The sequence below is a fragment of the Neospora caninum genome, chromosome X (assembly GCF_000208865.1).
Source record: "Neospora caninum Liverpool complete genome, chromosome X".
In the NCBI taxonomy this organism is placed as follows: Eukaryota; Apicomplexa; class Conoidasida; order Eucoccidiorida; family Sarcocystidae; genus Neospora; species Neospora caninum.
In genome coordinates this window covers 6,767,261-6,786,049 of record NC_018396.1, presented here as the reverse complement: position 1 = coordinate 6,786,049, position 18,789 = coordinate 6,767,261, and the positions used below count along the sequence as shown (strand labels likewise).

The following is an 18,789-nucleotide window of genomic DNA, read 5'->3' as shown; positions in this document are numbered from 1 at the left end:
TTTGCTCGGAAAGATCCCCGTCTCTCTGCGCCTCGCAGCCGTCTCGGGCGCGGAGGTATGCACCACAAATACCTGGAGTCCTAGTCAGTCTCTTAGGTCCTATAATGTCTCTCTTCGATTGTCACCCAAACGGAATCCCTTTACGCAAAGGACAAGACGTCACTCTGGCGCGCGGGGCGGCAGATGCGTGTGCATCGAGGTCGGAAACTCTCCGTCCGCACATAGCAATATTCCTGTTTTTATGCATCCGCAAAATGTATGTAAAACATGTATCTTCACAGAGGGGCGTTCTTCGTCTTAGCTTTTATGCGAAACCGCAGATGTGGACATCAATGTGTCCACTGCGAGTTCTGTAACCGTATCCTGCGCGCGCCGGTATGCCACGGAGTCTTGCCGTTGTGCCAGGCATCTCGTTTTATTGTGGAGACCGGCATGGTCCTCCGACGAACGAAACTGCGTTCTCGCTCCCTTCAAGGAATCACGCCGGTTGCCGCCCACAGCCGTGGGAATATCGAGGCTCTCGCCCCGCGACCTTTCGCCGGCGCATCCCTCCCTCCAGATAAAATCCGTGGAAGCGCCTGCCACTGTTCCTTCTTTCCCCACGCCCTTAGGATGCCGGTCGAGCACAGAAAAAACAGGCGTGCGAATCCCACATATGCCGCGGATTTAGTCTAGATATGCACACATACACAAGTTGCTGATAAGCGCATACCTACTTGCACAAACATATGCGTCTTCATGTGAATTTGCATTTATATATATCTATATATATGTATATATATATATATATGTATATATATGTACATATATATGGATTTGTATGCATACAAAGCAAAAATGGCAACAGCACACGGCCGACCAATCATCATGTGCACACACACACACACACACGAGTGCGGCCTGTGTCTCTCTGTCTCCAGACGTCCTGTGGAAGCTGTTTCCTTTGTTGTCTGTCCCCATTCTGGGGCGAGACGGACGACTTCTTGGCAGTTTCGCAGGTGACCCTCCTGCCATCAGCATTCCTTGGACTGTGCTGTTCCCTCGCGGAACTATCGAAGTTAACCTCGTGAAAGGCAGTGTAGGTACCTTCACATCCACAAATACAGATACTCGAATCCAGATCGATATAGAGATGTCCGTAGGTGATGGCGATGTGCATAGAGTTTTTTGTGTGGTGGTGCAAAGACAGTTTTCCTGAGGTAGAAAGGAACCCGTTTTTTCCGTGGGACCTGAGACGAGACTCGTCCCACGGTTCGGAGCACCCACGAGCTCTGCCTACACGTTATCGGCATGGTTTTCTCGCTGCGTGTGTTCTCGTGTCTCCCTCTCGCTGTCTCTGAGGGGGCGTGCCTGCTCTCGGGCCAGAGTGTTTGGTGGCGACCAGGCGAGCGTGATAAGGGGTTCTTAGGGGAACGAAAGGGAAACGAAAAGTGCGCGCTATAGTGCATTTCCAGAGTCGGATCGTCCACTAAGTGGCGAGGAAAAGACGGAAAGAAGAGAGGAAACGCGTCTCTGCATGCTGTCATCCGAGAAAAAAATGAAGCGTGCAAATTTTTGTGAAGACAGTTATTCTCGGCAGGGACCAACCGTGTGTACAGGTGACGCGAGAATGGTCCACGGCGGGCGGCCGACCCCCGTTCTCCACTGGAGATGCCGCGCGATGGCGAAACGACGAATACGACAGACGCAGCGAGACGGGAGGCAACCGACAAGAAGCGAAACGATGACAGCATGCAAAACGGGACAACGGAAAGAGCCAAAAGACTACGCAAAGCTGGAAGAACACCAACCCAGTGAGTGTCTCTCCTGTCTTCTTCCTCTCTGTTTCTCCTGTCTCTTTTTGTCTCCCTCTTGTCCCTGTCTCTGCGTTTCACCTCTGCTCTTGTCTCTCGTTCACGGAACGGTCTTCCGCAGACATCCGTTCTCTGAATCTCCGGCCAGTGGGGACGTGAGCGTCACAATTAGAGCAATGCAACCAACTTGTTCGCCTCCATCAGAGCGTCGGCCAAGAGGCGTTTCCCCTCCACCGTTGCACTGGGCGCTGCGAGGTGTGCAAGATGGAGCGCCTGCTGGCACGCGCGCGGCGTGTGCGCGCGGTCGCCTTGTCTCCATGCTTCCGTCTCTGCTTCGGTGTATGCGGGCTCTGACGGCAACGCCCTCATCTCGTTGCCTTCGCGTCTCCCTTTCGTTCCGGCCCTCCTCCTTGCAGGAGCCGAGAGGGACAAGGCGCGCATATCAGAGCTCCTCCGCCTCACGGCCCAGCGGACAAACCGAAGCCAGTCATCGAGGAGAGGGAGGCGGTGGACCACGAGAAACGACGAGAAGGCGTCGGCGATCGAAACCGTCTCTTTTTCTCGGTCTGCTTCCGCTCCTGCGTGGCGACTCGAGCTTTGTGTCTCCACTGTCCACTCCGCGTCGCTCGCCGCCGTAGACTCGGAGCACCAGGTCGCCCTCTTCCTTCTTTGCAAATCCGTGTTTCCTCCCGTTCTCCATTTTTTCTCTGTCTCGCGCTCGTCCTTCGGCGCCAGTGTCTCCTGCGCCTTCTGCTCGCGCTTCGTCTCTATCTGCCTCGCCCTCTCCTCGCTGTCTCCTGGTCCCCGTCCCCTCACTTCACGGGCTTCTTCGCAAGTGAACTCGCCTCGCACACTGCCTCCTATCAGCCGGAGAAACGTCGCGGCCGTGGAAGCGTAGTAGACAACGCCTACCTCCCCCAAACAGAGAGAAAGCAGAGACGGGGAACTGGCGACGCTGCCGTGGACGGGGTTCGAGCCCAGCCATCCACTGCTCGCAGGGAACTCGCCGCCCCGCCCGCCGTTCTCGCGCGGTCGCCAGAGCGAGGACGCGCAAGGGCGGGAGGCCGGAGTCGGCGGAGAGAGCGACAAACGGCACGCCGTCTCTGGTCCGAAGGGCGGAGGAAGAGAAAGCGACGAGGCAGACGAAGCTGGAGAAGGTCGGAAGAACGCGAGGAATTTACCAAGGAAACGCGAAGCGAGAACTGCACTGGGAGGCGGCAGGCTCTGCCGACTGAAAACGGTCAAGAGGTCGGAGAGAACGCGCAGCCGCCGCGCGTTTTGCTTCTTCTCCAGACGCAAGACTCGTGCTTTTTCCTGCTCTACCCTCTGCTCGTGACGGACGAACGGCCCCAAGGGGAGCTCTGAGGAGGAACTGACTGCAGCTAGCGCGGCCGCGAGTTCGCAAAAAAAAGACGACGAATCAGTCGGGGTTTTTTTCCGGGCGTCGAAGGCGAGCACGCCCCGCCCAGGACTGTCTCCGTGCGTGGCGAGCCCGTGCACGCTCTCGAGATTTTTGTCTCCACGAGAACGAAGAGGAAGGAGCGAGGGAAATCCGTTGACAGAGTCGCGCCCCCGGCCCGCGGCCACAGAGACAGGGCCCGCACAGAGACAGTCTCTCCAGCGGAGCATTTCCGCCGCTTTCTCCCGCTCGTCGCTGCGCTCGTCCCCGACGTCTGCGCGGAACGAGAAGTCAGAAACAGGATGCACGCGTTCTGTTCTGTCGCCTCCGAAAGTTCGATCTGCGGCTCCACCGTCGCCCCAGTCGTCCACAGCGACAGCCGGCAAAGCCTGCTCGAGAGCAGCCAAGAGCGCCGCGCCTCTGTCTCCTGGGGACGGTGTCCCTCGGGCTCCAAAGCGCCGCTTCTCCGCGGCCGTCAACGGAGAGCCATCTGTGTCGTTGCTGAACAGGTCCGTTCCGCATCCGCTTCGCTCTTCTTCCTCTCCTTCCTCTCCGTGTCTCCAGCGTTCGAGCCGTTCCACGTGGCTGAGGAGAAGCCTGGAGAGGGACGCGGAGTAGGACGGGTCGGGTCGGGGGAGGGCTACCCATTTCCGCGCGACACGCGAAGGCGCCGCCTGCCTGCGTTGACACGAAACTGGCTGGGCCTCGTAGGCTCCGGCGACGGGGTTTTTCTTGACGAAGAACCCGCCTAAATGCAGGAGGCGCGAAAAGAGACAGGGCGGCGCGTCGGGCTCCAAATGGTGTCCTCGTGAGTACCAACCGCGGCGGCCACACGCTTCGCGCGAGGTCGCGTCCGACGCCTCCACAGGCTCTGCCGCTTTCAAGCGGCGAAGCACGAGCGGCAAGTGTCGGTCGCCAGCGACTTCCAGATGCAAAATCCGCCGGGGGGAAGGCAGCTGGCCGGGAAGCCACACTTGCACTTTTTTCACGCGTTTCCGCTCCGGACGCCCGTGCAGATCGCCAGCGCGCTTGACGAGGAGCGTGACGGGCAGGCTGACGCGCTTGCCTGTCTCCACGTCCACCGGGGCGACGTGTCTCCACTCGGTTGCCAGGACCCAGATGTGCCTCGCCGCTTGCAGATGGCTGCTCTGGTCCGCCGCGTCGGTGGGAGGCTTCAGCGGGAACAAGGCCATCAGGAGAACCGCGGGCGTGAAGAGCGAGTCTGCGAAACTCCGGCGGCCTCCCGACATGCACACGAGCCCAATCGCCTGGTGGATCAGGAGGCAGGCGCCGTACTGCGCATGCATTTGGTTCTCTTCCGCGGCCCGTGCACACGAAGCCGCTGTCTCCGCCGCCGCCGTCGCTCTCGCCGTGTCGCCGCTGGCCAGCCCCGCAGCTGCCTCCGCCGCCGCCGCCGCCGCGGCAGCCGCGACCGCGGCCGCGCCTCCAGCTGTCTCCGGACGGGGGCGAGAGAGCCGGAGACGGCGCTCCGCGAAGAGACACGAAAGGACTTCGGAGCTGCAGGAGCCCGCGGCGACGCAGGCCAGTGCGAGACAGCAAACGAGGACGCAGAGATCGCGCGCTTCCTCGTCGAGGTACGCTGCAGCGGAGGCGAAGGCCAACTGGGGAGACTCGGGTAGGGGCAGAGAGAACCGGGCAGGAAGCGCGCGAAAGAGCGCGCACTGGGACCGCGAGAGGAGACGCGAGAAGGCCCAGCCGCGGGCGACAGGCGAGGCCGAAGCACAGGACCCCCCGAGGGCGTCGGAAACGGCGCTTCCAGCGAGGGAGTCAGGCCTGCCATCTGCGTGCATGTCCACATCTTCCTCAGGGAGGTTCCTTTCTCGCTGTGGCTCTTGTTCGTTCTGGGGTGGCCTACAATCTCCTCGCCTTCTGCTGGCGACGTGACGTCCCCGGCAAGCGAGCGAAGACCTGCCGAAACCAGGCCCCCGCAGATAGTCGAGATACCGCAGCAGAAGGTGGAGACAGCACCGGCTGTTTGTTCCGGCGTATCGAAGCCCGAGCGCCCACAGAGCGCCGGCCAGAGCATACACGCGGTACTTTGCTGCCGACGAGAAGGGGAAGGAAGCCGAACTCGCAGGCGCGCTGGGCCGATGCCTTTTGTCCTCCCGCTCGCTCGCGCGTCTTCGCGTCCTCTCCACGCGGTTTCCTTCCCGCGCCCTGTCGCGGTACGCTGAAGCCGCAGCCGCTCGCTGTCTCCGTCCCTGTCTCCCGTGTCCACTGTCGGTGTCGCCACGCATGTCGCCGCGTCGGTCCCCAGAGGCCCGCGGCGCCTGCTCGACGGGGCGAATGCGGTGGGTGCGGGGACAGACGACGCGGAGGAAAGGCAGAGCAGTGCGAACAGCGTCGGTCGAGTCGGACGGCAGAACGCGCAGCGGCGGGGGAATCTGCGCGGCGATCCACCGATGCGAAGGCACAATCGCCGACCACGAGATGAGCGCGCGAGCGAGGACCTGTAGGACAGCGTCGGCGGGGATCCCAGGGAAGTTCACGTTCCAGAAAACACGAGGCAAGACGCGCAAGCGGCCCAAAGACAGACGGAGCGAACGGAGAGTGAGAGGAGTGCATCCGTCGGCGAAGAGGAGAGGCGCGCAACGTCCAGCGGGGCACAAAAGACCACAGAGGGAGCGGGGCCAGTCGCGGTATTGACGCGCACGGGACAAAAAGCTGCATGAGATATAGCAGGCGACGGACGTGGACGGACAGGTCTAAATGAGGCGGGGACGAATGGGATCGGCGCAGAGAGAGAGAGAGAGAGAGACCGGAAAAAAGAATAGGTTGAAGGAAACAGAGAGCGCGTGGCAGATGCGGGCCCAGAGAAAAGCCTCCCGTCGAGTTCGAGAGACAGCAGGAGGGGCAGAAAGGCAAGAGAAAAGAGCAGGCACAGGACCGGGAGAAAAAGACGGACATGCGGACGGGAGGGCCGGTGTGAAGCGAGCGGCGTGGGGATTCAGGCACGCATGTTTTTAGGTAGAAAAGGAAGCGAGAGGCGGCACGCGAGACAGGAGAGAGCAGATACGTCTGCAAAGGCTCTGCGAGGTCCTTCGAGACTTGTCGCCAGCGTCGCAGACGCAGACCAGTTGCGAGAGAAGAACGCCTGGGAAATGCAGCGTACCTTGCAGAGGAGAACATGGGGAAGGATGTCTTTGAGCTGGTCTGCATCTTTCGGGATTCGCAGGCCTCGCCGAATCTCGTCGTTGTCACTGTCGAGGAAGGCCAAGCCGAGGGCCAGCGCTGCGGGCGCGGAAACTTCGCTCGCATTCAAACACCCCCAGTGCAGGTTGCTTCGATGGGCGTGGTTCGAGAAGGACGAGGCGCCGTCGTCGCCTTTCTCGAAGAGAAACGCGAAAGACGCCGCCGGCTCGGCCTCCCGAGTCTCGCCAGGGAGCTCGCCGCCCACACGCGGAATCGCCTCGCCTCGCTCCCTCCCGACGCCGTCGAAAGCGGCGGCAGCCGGCGAGGGGAACCAGGTCTCCTGCAGCAGAGGGAGGTCGCTGGGTGCTCGAGCGCCGCGCTCGGTGGAGGGCGAGAAGAGCGAGAACCGAGTGGAAGGCGCGCGGGACACCTGGCGCAGCGAGGCGACTTTCGCTGTCAAGGGTTCCCGGTAAAACGATCCCCACGGCCGCGACGTGTTCAAGTTGGCCAGCGTCACCAGTTCTCTCCAGAAGAAAGACAGCGGTTGTTTTTCCTCGGCCTCCGCGTCTCGCCTTCCGCGTCTCGCCGTCCGCGTCGACCTGGTGTCTGAGTTCGTCTCGAGCGTGCCATGTTCACCATGTGGCCACGCCTCCATCGCGCCTCGTGGGTGCGTCGCTTCCCCCGCCCTCGAGGCTTCTTCCCCCTCGCTGTCCCCCGAGCGACCGCGGGGGGTTCGACCGGTCTCACCCCTTCGTTTTTCGCCCCGCACGCTCTTGCCGCCGCGTGCGTGACCGAGCCAGATCAGGCCGAGGGCCCAGGCCGTCGAGAGCGCGTAGGCATCGCGGTCGAGGCCTTGTTTGTCGGAGAGGAGGCACGGCGAGCGAAGCAGGTGGTGGAGCAGCAGCGCAGAAATGCATGCGCTTTGGCTGCCTGCAAAGACGAGCCCGAGGGCGAGAAGCGCGGCGCACTGCGGCGCGGGCTTCATCTCGATTTCAATGAATTTCCCGACGAGCGTGTACGGCAAGTGCGCCACGCAAAGCTGGAGCAGCGAGGAAGACCGCGACCCCACAGCGCTGCTGGCGAGGCCGAGCAGGAGCCCAGTCTGGACGGTCTCGCGATCGAATGCGTCCCACAGGAGCCTCAGCGACAGATTTTGCATGTCTTCCTTCCTTCCTTCGCGGGGCCGGAAAAACCCTGCCAAGCCGAGAGCGAGAAGCAGTCCGCCGAACTCGTGCGGCCCATACGCTTCGCCGTGTCGCCTGAGGAAGGCGACGAGCTGTTCGTGGTGAGAGAGCGCGTCTTTCCCGCGATGCAGTTTCGGGATGTCTCCCGAACCCGGCGAGGGTGAAAAGGGCGAGGGAAAGGCGGGAGCGACGCCCTGGTCGGGACCTCGCTGTCTACCCCCCTCTTGTTCTCCCGAGGCGACCGCCGCATCAGACAGCGCAGACGCATGCGTTCCGACACTTCTCTGCCTCGTAGGCTGTCCCTCAGCCTCGGCTCTCCCCGGCGTCTGGTCGTGTCCAGAGTCCCCCGACGAGTCCCCACTCCGCGTCCTTCCGGGCCAGCGAGTGCGCAACTGGCGCGACGTCGCCGCAGACACAGAAACCGAAAAAAGAGAGTTGATCTCCGCAGCCGTCGGTCTCCCCGACACCGGAAAGAGAGTTAAGCCTGCGGAGCAGCCATTGTGGAATTGCGCCCAGGCGTCGCGTTCCGGCGGCTGTCTCTGCGGGTCTCTGCTAATCAGCTGCGCAGGGAGAGAGACGAAGGAAATCGGCGAGGCATGCGGTCCTGTGCGATGCCCCGCTTGCCTCTGGGGTTCCGAGGAAGCGGCGGCAAAGAGGCTGGTGGGTGGGGCGAGCGGAGCGGTTGAGAAAGAAGGGACGGTTCGCTGCGAGGCTCGAGACGCCAAGGGTGAGTCGAAGAGATCCGATCTGGGCGAGAACGCTCGCCGGGAACCGTCCCCTTCCGACCCGTCAGAAGCGTCGTCGTCTGAGGACAGCCTGCAGCCGTTTCTCTCTTCGCGCCTACCTCGTCTGCCGCGCTCTTCATCTCGCCTTCGCGTGCCTGTTTCTTCTTCCCCCAAGGCCTCCTCGTCCTTCGCGACGAGAGCGTACGGCGCGAGGACGACGCGCAGCTCCAGCGGTGGGACGTCGAGAAGAGACAGCGGGAGACTCTCGCGCTGCCTGTCTCCATCGTCCCATCGGCCGAGCGCGCCGAGGGTCAGGGCTCCGCGCCCCACGGCCAAGGCCTGCTGCAGGGCCACGCCGCGGTCGCGGCTGGCGAGGGCGAGGGCCGCGTCGAGAGGAGACAGTTTCTGGAGAAGGGGGACCGCGGTGCTCCGGCCGTCGTCGTCGGGCCCCGGCGCACCGCCCCTTCTGGCCCCAGCTGGCGGGGCGGCAACGCCCCGCACGAGCGACGAAGAGAAGGCGAGAAAGGCAGACGCGGAAGGCTCGCGGAGCGGCGAGGCAGTCGCCGACGCAAAGGCTGGACCGGGGAACGGAGGCGCAAGCGCGAGGACCTGGCTTTCTCGTAGGGTCTCGACGACGTCAGCAGCTTGCGGGGAGAGTCGCGAATCAATCAGGCGCAGCGAAGAGCTGTCGAGGGCCGAGGCGACGAGACACAGCTGCGGTCGCAGATCCCCGCGAGCGGCCAACCACGTCTCCATGTGGGGCGCGACCCCGCCCCAGCGACTGAGGACGCCTTTCTCGCCGAGGGGCGAAGCCGGGGCCCAGTCCACTTCGCGAGGTGCGACAGAAAAACCCGAAGTGCCTGCCGACTGCCCCGAGGCCTCAAAGTGCAGCAACTCGCGGAGATCCCGGACAGGCGCAGAGACAGAGCAAGACCCGACCGGAGGCGCACGGCTGGACGCGTCGAGACGCGGGCACACCGCTCGGCGACTGGCGATCCCCGGCGAGCGATCCTGGGGCGCGGCCTGTCCTCCGTGGCGGTCTGCCGCCCTCGGCACCTTCGGTTCCGGCACCACCATTTCGCCTCCGAGGGCGAGAAACGCTTGAGGCGGAGACGAGACGGACGGGAGAAGCAGCCGCGCGTTCGCGGCGAGGTCCGCCCGGCCGACGAGCATGACTGCTTTGACGAACGCCTCGTCCCTTTCTCCTTCCTCTGGGAACTCGCGCCAGGGCCGCGCGGCGCGCTGGGCATGCGGGCCAAGGCGCTGATAGCCACCCGTCCCCCTCTTCACCTTTCTGTCTCGGCTCCGTTCCTTCCTCTCCCCAAGGAGCATCGCGCGCGTGCCCAGAAGGTCGGAGGCGGAAGAAGACAGAAAGTCGAAGATCTCAGAAAACAGCAGTTTGAGACAGGGTACAAGACACGAGAGTGTTCCGGCATCCAGGCGAGCCTGCAGGCGTCGGATCAGGCGCCATGCCGCACGCGTTTTCTTCTCCCGGTCCTTGCTTCTCTCTTCCCTCGAAAGAGACAAGCAAGTCGCCGTGCATACCCGCTCCTCACGGAGACAAGGCCCGAAAGAAGATGGAGACGCAAGAACGGAAGATAGCGGTGACGAAGGCGTTGACGAGCGACACGCGGAGGAAAAGGAGGAACGGGAGGAACGAGTCAAGAGAGAAACCTGTTGGAGATACGGTTTTGCGTCTTCCCTCGAGCTGGAATGAAGAGACTTCGCGAGCGGGAGGCGCAGGGAACGCTCTGTTTTCTCAGTCGAAGTCTCCCTCTGAGTCGGCTCATGTGTCGAGACTCCTGGGGAAGGCGACGCAGCGACAAATCGCCTCTTCCTCACCCGCGCTGTCTGAAGATCTCGAAACATCTCGAGGACGGTGGCAGAAAGAGAACGGTCGAACGCTCGCCCGTCCGCAGCCGGACCGCATCCAGTCGCGTCTTCCGAAGGAGCGGAAGAAGAATAGGCAGACGAAAGAGTGAACGGCGAGAAAGGGGAACAGGGAGGAGGACTGGACGACCGCGTGAAAGACGAAGAATCAAAAGAGACAGAGGAGCTGATGGTGGAACGTGACGCGGAAGAGAGAGAAACTGGAGGAGACACGTTCCGACGAATGTGTGTCTGTTCTTCTTTCCCTTCCCCAAGCCTAGTTTTTTGAAGGAAAAAAAGGTAGTTCTCCGCGTGCTGCCGCTGTTCCTCCTCAATGTTTTCTTTCTCCGACAAAGACAGAGAAGAGGGAGCGGAACCGGACGGCTCTGCGGTGGCCCGCCTCCTCTCGGTCTCTCCGCCAAACCCCACACCTCCCCCTTCAGCTGCGACGGAGGAGACAGGTGTCTCCTTTGAGAGACTCCCCATCAGACGCCGCCGACGCTCAAGTCGGGAGAGGGCAGCTTCCAACCGTTTCCCGGGAGTGAAGCCGAACGAACGGTCCGGCGCCTGGGGACCGGAAGAGGCGACCGAGGAGAGCGCAGCCGGCGACGGGGGCGACGAAGAAAAAGGCACTGTGGACGGAAGCGAGCAGCCTTTCCTGTTTTTCCGTGTCTCCGCAGTTTGGGTCTGAAGGTCCGCGCGACAGTCGGAGTCCGAAGGCGAGGAAAAGAGCGTCTCGAGAGCTTGGTGGACGGAGAGGACTTTCGTCCCCCTTCGCATCTCCGTCAGGAGAGCAGCGCCTTCCATTTCCTCTTGTTCTTCTTCGTGCTCGTCTCCCTCGTCTCCTCGCTCGTCTCCCTCGTCTCCTCCCTCGTCTCCTCGCTCGTCTCCCTCGTCTCCTCGCTCGTCTCCCTCGTCTCCTCCCTCGTCTCCTCGCTCGTCTTCCTCGTCGTCCTCGTCTCGTCGCTCGGCTTCAGCTGGATTTTTCAGTCTCGCTTCCTTCTCCCTTTCTTCTTCCGCGCTCTCCATGCAGATCTCTCTTGCTCCTCTGGCGACACGGGGTTCCGCCGCCTCTTGCACGGGCCGCATTTCGTCCTCGCCTGTTTCCGCCTCCTCGTGTCTCCGTCGTGCCGACACCTTGGCTGTCTCTGTACCGCTCTCGTCGGCCGGGCCGTCTGGCGAGTGCCGAGGGACGAAGAGCGCCTCGAGCCGTCGGGCCTCCTCCACCGAGAGGTAGTGAGTGGCGTAGAACGAGGCGAAGGCAGGGAGAAGAAGAGCGCGAGACAGGAGAAGAAGGAGACAGGCGAGCGAGCGCTGAAGCTCTCCGGTCTCCTGCAAGAGAGACAAGTCCTGGAGGACCTCGTGCAGAGTCAAAAAGATCTGAGGAAGAAACGGAGCGAGGCGGAAAGAAGGCGGAGTCAGCGCAGCGCCCGCTGCTGGCGATCGGCCTCGCGGGGAAGCAGACGACGCGAGCGGGGCCGGAGACACAGAATAACTGGCAAAAGCTACAGAAGGCTCTCGTGGACAGCGGAGGAGCGACGGCGACGGACAGTCGGGAGCAGAAAGCGACAGGGGCGAGCGACTTTCGGTTCCCTCCTCTTCCTCCAGAAGATCCTCGACGAGAGGCCCGAGGAACGGGCTGCAAGCGAAGCGACGCACAACAGCGTCCAGCCTCTGCGTCTCTGTTTTCCTCTTCTTCGCCTTGCCACCCTCTTCATCGGTCTCTCCGGCAGCTTCCCTCTCTTCCTGGACCTCTCGCGCTCGGCGTTCTGCGTTCCTGCTCTCGCGCGTCGCGTCTCTGAGCAGCATGTCGGCTGCTTGCCGCACACACTGTTGCCGGCTGTAAGAGGCCGAGAAGACGGAAGGCGAGAAACGAAAGGGAGCGTCCTCTGGCGAGGCGGCGTTGTCGGCGGCCTCGCCGTTCGGCGCGACGCGCTGTGTCTGCTCTCCCGCGTCTTCGAGGTCGGCGCTTCGACTCGCCTCCGGTTGATGCTGAATCGCGCTGGTCTCGTCCAAATAACCTGCGCTTCGTCCTGTCTCTGCCCCTCGTCCTCTGCCGTCCACGCGTCGCCCTCTGGAAACGTCTTCCCCCTCGCTGCGTGGACAGGCCTCGGACCGTCTCCTTTTTCCCGGCAAACAAACCGCCGCGTGTTCTCCCTCGTTCGCTCCACGCCTCATTCTCCCCAGCTGCAGCCGTCTCGCCTCTCCCTCTTCCCCGCCTCTCGCGGCGCATCCACCCCCCTCTCCCTCTCCCTCTTCTTCTCCCTCGTCGACTTCTCCGAGTTGATCTCGCTCGGCCTCGCGCAGGCGCTGTGCGACGGCGTGTGCAGCAGCGAAGGCGGCGTTTCCGTGTGAAACGAGAAACCTCGAGTCTCTGCACACGGATGCGGAAGGGAGTGCCCGCGGCGCCGGAGAAGACGGAGAGCGAGACGACGCGAGAAACGCCTCGGGCAGCGACTCGGCAAGCAGCAGGAGACAAAAGGCCCGCCACTCCAGCTCCGCGACAGACCTCTCAGACGCCCCGGCCGCCGGCAGACTCGCCGCTATCTGCCGCAAGAGCGACGGAGACAAAGGGCCGGAAGACGCGTCTGGGGAAGAGACAAATTGAGAAGCCAAAGTGGCGAGACGGCAGCTTCGCAGGGGCTCGAAATCGCGGTTCTCGTGCTCGGTCAACGCCGCCAAGGCACGTGGATTCAAGCACCAGAGAAAGAGGGCGCGCAGCAGCCTCAGGGCGCCGCGAGGAGGCAGTCGAGACAGAAGCCTCGTCGTGACATGAGAAAGCAGGGGGTGCGCGGGGCCCAGCTGCACAGCGCAGCGAACTGTTGACAGGCCGGAAGAGGCCGAAGGAAGTGAGCGGACAGTCGGCGAACCGCGCGAAGAGACAAAACGCGACAAGGAAGCCGACGGGGACGCGTCTTCACGTCCGGGGCAGATGCTTGCGGGGGGACGAAGCTGCAGGGGGATCAGGAACCCAGACACACAGCGGGGATAGACCTGGCAAACCGACGGAGACACGAAAAGGCAGAGTCGACAGGAGATGTAGGTGTGCAGGTGAACGCGGATGCAGAACGATCGACGACAGCGTTGACAACGCCATCTGCGAGGTCAGCAGGGACAGCAAAGCAGCCAGGAAAAAACCGGCTACGCCGGGACAACGACTCGCCTCGAAACTCACCTACACACACAAAAAAGTGCATGAACGCATAATTTAGAGATTTCTTCGCATTTCAATACATACCGCGAAACGCCTTTCTCAGGTAGGCCCAGCCGGCCAGAAGACTGAACACGACTCCACACCGATGAGATAAAAATGACCCCTTTGCTCTTGCTGGACACCACCCCAGTGGGCCTTTTGTGTGTGTGTGTGTGGGTAGGGCTCCAAACCTTTTAGGTGCACGGCATTTCCCAGACACGCAAGCGCGTTCGTTTTCAAGCCCAAGTCCCGCTGAGTCTAGCTGTTGCGAGGCGAAAACGGATGGGTTCTGGGCTTCCAGACTTACAATCGTCAAGTTGAATCGGTTGGCCACAGGGTTGCTGAGAGCGACGGGGAACGTTTGTCTTTCGCTCTCGCGTTTCTCCGTTTTTCGGGAGGACGAAGCGGCCAGAGAAGAGCACACAAGCAACGCCCCGTGGCTGTAGTCAGGCCGCGTGTCGCGTTGCGGTCGAACAGGCAACTCGTGCAGAGACGGCGAAAGGGCGAGCGGCGAACGCAGCCGCAGAAAGGAGAGAAGAGAGGCCCCCGCATATAGTGCGAGGAGCCCGCCTCGATGAAGCACCAGCAGGTAAGAAGGAAGAGAAGGCGCAGGCCCGGTTGGACAGGAGAAAGAGAGAAGCGGTGACCGTTCTGAAGACGCTTTGACTCGGCGGGAGTGAAGATGAGAGGCCGGGAGAGAGATGGGCGAGCCTTCCGCCTGGTCAGTCTGGTCGGGCGAGAGCGCGACGAATCCAACAACGTCTTCGATGCGCTCGAGGTCGCCAGGGTTTAAATGCAAACAAGGGGGAGAACAGGAGGCGGCAGCAGAGGAAAATGGCGAATCGGAGGAAAGCGAGGAAGCAGGTGGGAGGGGGACGAGAACAAGTGTGTCGGTTCTCTCATCGAGAAGAGCCAGCCTTAGTCTCTCTTGACATGGCCGTGACGCGGCGCGTCTCTCCGGCTGCGTCGGTCGAGGCAAACGACGCGCCGCAAGAGGCCTGTCTCCTGCCGTTCTCCGTCCTTTACCACAGCTCATCTGTCTCGACGCCTCCCATTCGCCCTCAGCCTGCTCTCTTTCTCCCTGGGGTTCCGCGGCTTCTTCTTCTCTTCGTGCTCCTGTGTCCTTTCGTCCCTTTTTTCTCTTGTTCCACCGCGAGGGGCGGATAGAGCGGGTAGGGAGAAGAAGGAGTTGAGGAGGCGGGGAAAAAAGGAACGTCGGCAGCAGTCCTCGCCGTCTCGGGTCTCTGTCTCCCTCTTTGCTTCGCTCGCTCGCTGCTGCCTCAGTTTCCGGCCCCGCGGATTCGCCCACCGTTTCTTGTTCGTCGCCAGGAAGCAGGAAGGAAGTCAACTGCAGGGCGTGGAGAGAAGGCGCAGAGAGGAAGAGCCGCGTCTCAAGTTGCTCATGGAACGGCGAGGCCGCGTGAGGCCGCGCTGGTGGCGGGCGGCCTTCGCCAACCGCAGCTTGGGCCCTTCGGAGACGCCAGTGTCCCGCGCTTACGGCTGCAGAGCCGCGCCCGAAAAGGAGACACACCACACATCGGCGTGTTTCCACGGCGTACGCGAGACAGAGAGAGACCTCGGGACGGTCGCAGACCCACAAGACTTCCAGAGACGGCGAAGGCGCGTCGCCGAGCGAGCGGCCAGCCGGGGCAGTCGGAGGAAGATTGAGGAAGGATACCCACGCCACTGTGCGCTTCTCGGGTTGCTCCAAGTCTTCCTCTGTCTCGCTCGCCTCCGACGCACGCTGTTTCTCCTCCTCTTCCGCGCACGTCGAGCCGCACCTGCGTGCGAACGCAGGGCGTCGAGCGCCTTCAAACGGCTCTTCCTCTGCGTCTTCTGCCTCCATGTCCCCGCTTTCTCCCTCGTTCTCCTTTTCGGCGGATCCCGCACCCAAGCGCATGCGGTCTCGGGTCGAGGTTTCCCCCGCCCCCACTCGCTGCACGTGCCTCAGATCCGAGCCGCGCTCATGCTCGGCGCTCCGCCTTCGCGGGGTGGCCTTGCCAGGCACAGAGGCGCGGCCCACGACGCAGCAGCGGCAACACGTGAACAGTAGGGGCCTCGGTTCGAAGCGTCCTGACGGCGAAGTCACACTAAAGGCTACAAACGAGGAAGAAGAGCAAGCGAGGGACAGGGGGTGAGGAAGAGCGTGAGGCCGCGCGTGTCCATCGCGGGGCCGTTCCGCGAGAACGACTGCTCCGCATTCGCCTTGAGGTGTATATACACCCCAGAAGGTTTTGGGGAAGTACGGAAGAGGGAGCGTCAGGCGCCTGCTCACCGTCGCGGAAGCAGAAAACTCGCCAGAGTTGGGCGACCTTTGGCAGGGGAAAAACTCCAGGAGCCCGTGGGGCAAGTGCCCAGTTTCCCCCTGCAAGACGGCGACGACCGTCTCTCCACTTGGTGTTGGGGTCTGTTCTTCCGTCTCTCTGTCCTGGTCGCGGGAAAAGAAACAAGAAACCGGTGCGCCTCCGAGAACCAGAAAGGCCGCGTGGATCGGCCGCGCCCGCGTTTGCAGCGTCTGAGGCAAGCAGCGAGGCGACGACGAAATCAGAACTTGATTCCCCTGTACATCCACCAGGAGTTCGGCGTCGACAGAGAGGCCATTTCTGCATTTCTGGTCAGACAACGTGAAGCGGAAGAGAGTGCTTTTCTCGGCTGTGCTCGCAATCCAGTCAGCCAGGCGTCTTCTCACGTCCTTCGAATCCCCTCGCGACGCGGAGACAAACAAGGGAACGTTGCTCGGAGACTGGTACAAAGAGAGAAGGGACAGCTGAACGCGCTGCAGCACCTTCGGGGACGCTGCAGCGATCCATGTTGGTCTGTTCTGGGAAAAAATCGACGCGCGTTTTGCCTGCTCTTCCCGTTCTCCACTGCTCAGTGTTCTCGTCCCTGCGAGACAGAAAGCTACGCCCGAGAGGGGCTGCGCCTCCGTGTGTGCGTGCGCTTGAGAATCCCGCTCTTCCCTCTCTCCTGTCTCACGCGGACGCAAGTCAGGTGACGCGGGAGGAGAGACAGAGAAGGAAGGAAAACCGTTCAAGAATCGAGCCAGAGAGGAGACGAGAGAAGGCGAAATACGTGCTTTCTGTCGGAGAATCTGGAAAAGGCACTGAGGGTCGGACAAGGCGACGTCGGCGTCGGTCTCTCTGGGAGACGGAGAAGAAGAGAGAGAACGAAGTCGATGCTCGAACCTGGTGTGATCGCTCGCGATGTCGCCAGCTGCCTCACGCCGCAAGCAGGCGCGCTTCTGTAAGCCTACGGGACGAAAGACGCCCTCGGAGACAACCCAGCATGGAAAGCTTTTCTCATCGAGCAGGCGGGAGGAAGAAGGGGTCGCAGAAGAAGTCGAAGATGGCGGAGCGGCAGACGCAAGGGAAGAAGCCGCTTCATGGCGTGGCCGAGAGAGGCTCGCTTCTGGCTGAGGAGAGCGCGTCATGTTGCGAAGGGAGGCGATTCGAGGGTGCCCGTTCGCCGTTCGCCCTTCAGGAGAGAAAACGCGAAAGTCGCGTGCTCACTTCCTGGCGGGAGATCGCGCGCCGGTGGGTCATCTCGGAGAGCCCGAGAGAGGCCGCGGGGCCTCTCTCTCTCGTGCTGCAGACGACCTGGTCTTCAGAACCGGGCCCTGAGGAAGGCGAACCAGAGGCGAGAAGTTCTTGATATCTCGCGCGCACGTCTACAGAGAGTTAGAGAACCAGAACGAGCGCACGGTCAGGAGACACGGAGGGACATCCAGGCGTGCACCACTCACCGAGGCGTGCTGCTGCGAGACCGCCATTTTCCGGAGGACGGACGCCGTCCCCAGCGGAGCTGCAACGCAAGTGAACAGTGGAAGTTAACAGGCTGAAGATTGTAAAAGTAGCCAACTTGGTGCGGGAGTCGCATCCACAGGGGAAAAGGCGGCCGGAGCGACGACGGGTCGATCCAGAGACGAAAAGAGACCAGAGAGGAAAACCGAGAGCAAGGGAGGAAGCCGGACGGGAGGAAGGGAATGAATGGAAGGCAGAGACAGTGGGAGGAGAAAGCAACGAGGGAAGTGGAAGTGGTTCTCCGCTGCGCACAATGGGAGGAGGGTAGCCCTAGAACAAGGCAAAGACTTGGAAAGACGATGCAAGAAGAGAAAACGACGAGAAGGAGAAGTGGACTGGAGAAGAGGAAACGCCTGTGCGGGTGCCAGAGGAGACACCCGCGTGCCTTTTTGCGGTAGCGGGAAGGCGAGCTCTTTATACTTTTGGGAAATTCCCGTTTTCAAGGACCGTCGGGAAAAAGGGAGCAAAGGCGAAGGAGACGAGGACGGAAGAAGCAGACGGAAACAAAAATGTGGGTGTAAAGAAAAAAAAGGAAACGTCCTCTCGCTCTCTTTCCAACCGCCAGTATTGTCTTGTTCGCTCTCTCTTTTCCTGCCCTCCACTTCTGCATCTGGAGGAACTTCACACCGCAGCATGCACACGAGCAACATGGGGCCATAGAGCCTTTCCTCCCCCGCTCGCATGCTCTTTTTTTTATTTTGCAGCTTGTCGCGGTCTCTCCAGTCGGACTCATAACGAAAGCATTGTCTATTCAATTGGAGGGTGGAACACTGCAAGAATGTCAAAAAAATAGGCGGGACATCCGACACGAATCAAGGGAGACCACGCCAGGGTTCCTGGTTGAAGCCCCCTTGTCTTCTTCCTCACCGGCCAACAGCCGCAAGAACAGAAGCGTCGGAATGGAAGAGGATCGAAAGAAATAAAGAAGATTGTAAGGACGAGGGACCCATGCCCGCTATGTTCCGGGATTCCGAGATGATATCAGGTTGTGTCCTGTCACCACGTTCGCTGCTATTTCTTCCTCTCCAGCTCAGAGTCTGGGTGTCTGCTGCGCTGCCTCGCGGTAGATGCGCATCCGACAAGAAGCGCCGCGAAGGTGTGAAAAAAGCAATGGAAACGCTTTCTCTCCTGCTTTCGGCGGTCGTATCTCCGTTTCATTCTCTCAGTGCCTGTGTGGAAGTGTACTGATAGATGGCGAATACATATGTCTTCAGCTGTAGATAAAAGAAGCCGAGTCCGGTGAAGTCTAGAAATGGTGTGTTGCCACCCTCAAAAAGTGGTGGCGTTTGTGAGGCGCATCTCTCCATGCATACCCTCATAGGCTGCATGTACAGCGTGTCTCCGTTCTATTATTTCCACTTTCGGGTTGTCATCCCCAGCTATGGAGGGTAAGTGACGTCCAACAGTGCATGCGCTGACACAAACACGTGTGTCCATTTGGACACGGAACTGGATAGCAAACTGACGGTCAGCATAGGGACGCAGTAGAAAGTGTGGTGTTTAGGCAAGTACGAGCAGTTAGAAGGGGCGCGGAGAGTGTCACTGACCTGTCTGTTTCAAGAATGTGAGGTTCCCATTTATGCTACGACACTGAGTGGAGGTACACCGAAGATACGCATGGGCAGACGCTAGCCGTTGCTAACGAAGAAATCTGCCCAACCTGATACGGAAGA

At 61.4% G+C, this 18,789-nt stretch overlaps 1 protein-coding gene across 1 annotated transcript; it reads right to left on the bottom strand.

The window, feature by feature from the left end:
- Nucleotides 1–1,961: 1,961 nt before the first annotated feature.
- Nucleotides 1,962–18,066, bottom strand: NCLIV_052850 (conserved hypothetical protein; the record flags this gene model as incomplete). The annotated part of the gene is made up of 6 exons (XM_003884839.1): nt 1,962–5,663; nt 6,326–13,075; nt 13,624–16,137; nt 16,826–16,932; nt 17,059–17,117; nt 17,984–18,066. 6 exons carry the CDS (start codon nt 18,064–18,066, stop codon nt 1,962–1,964), a joined length of 13,215 nt encoding a protein of 4,404 aa, XP_003884888.1.
- Nucleotides 18,067–18,789: the final 723 nt, after the last annotated feature.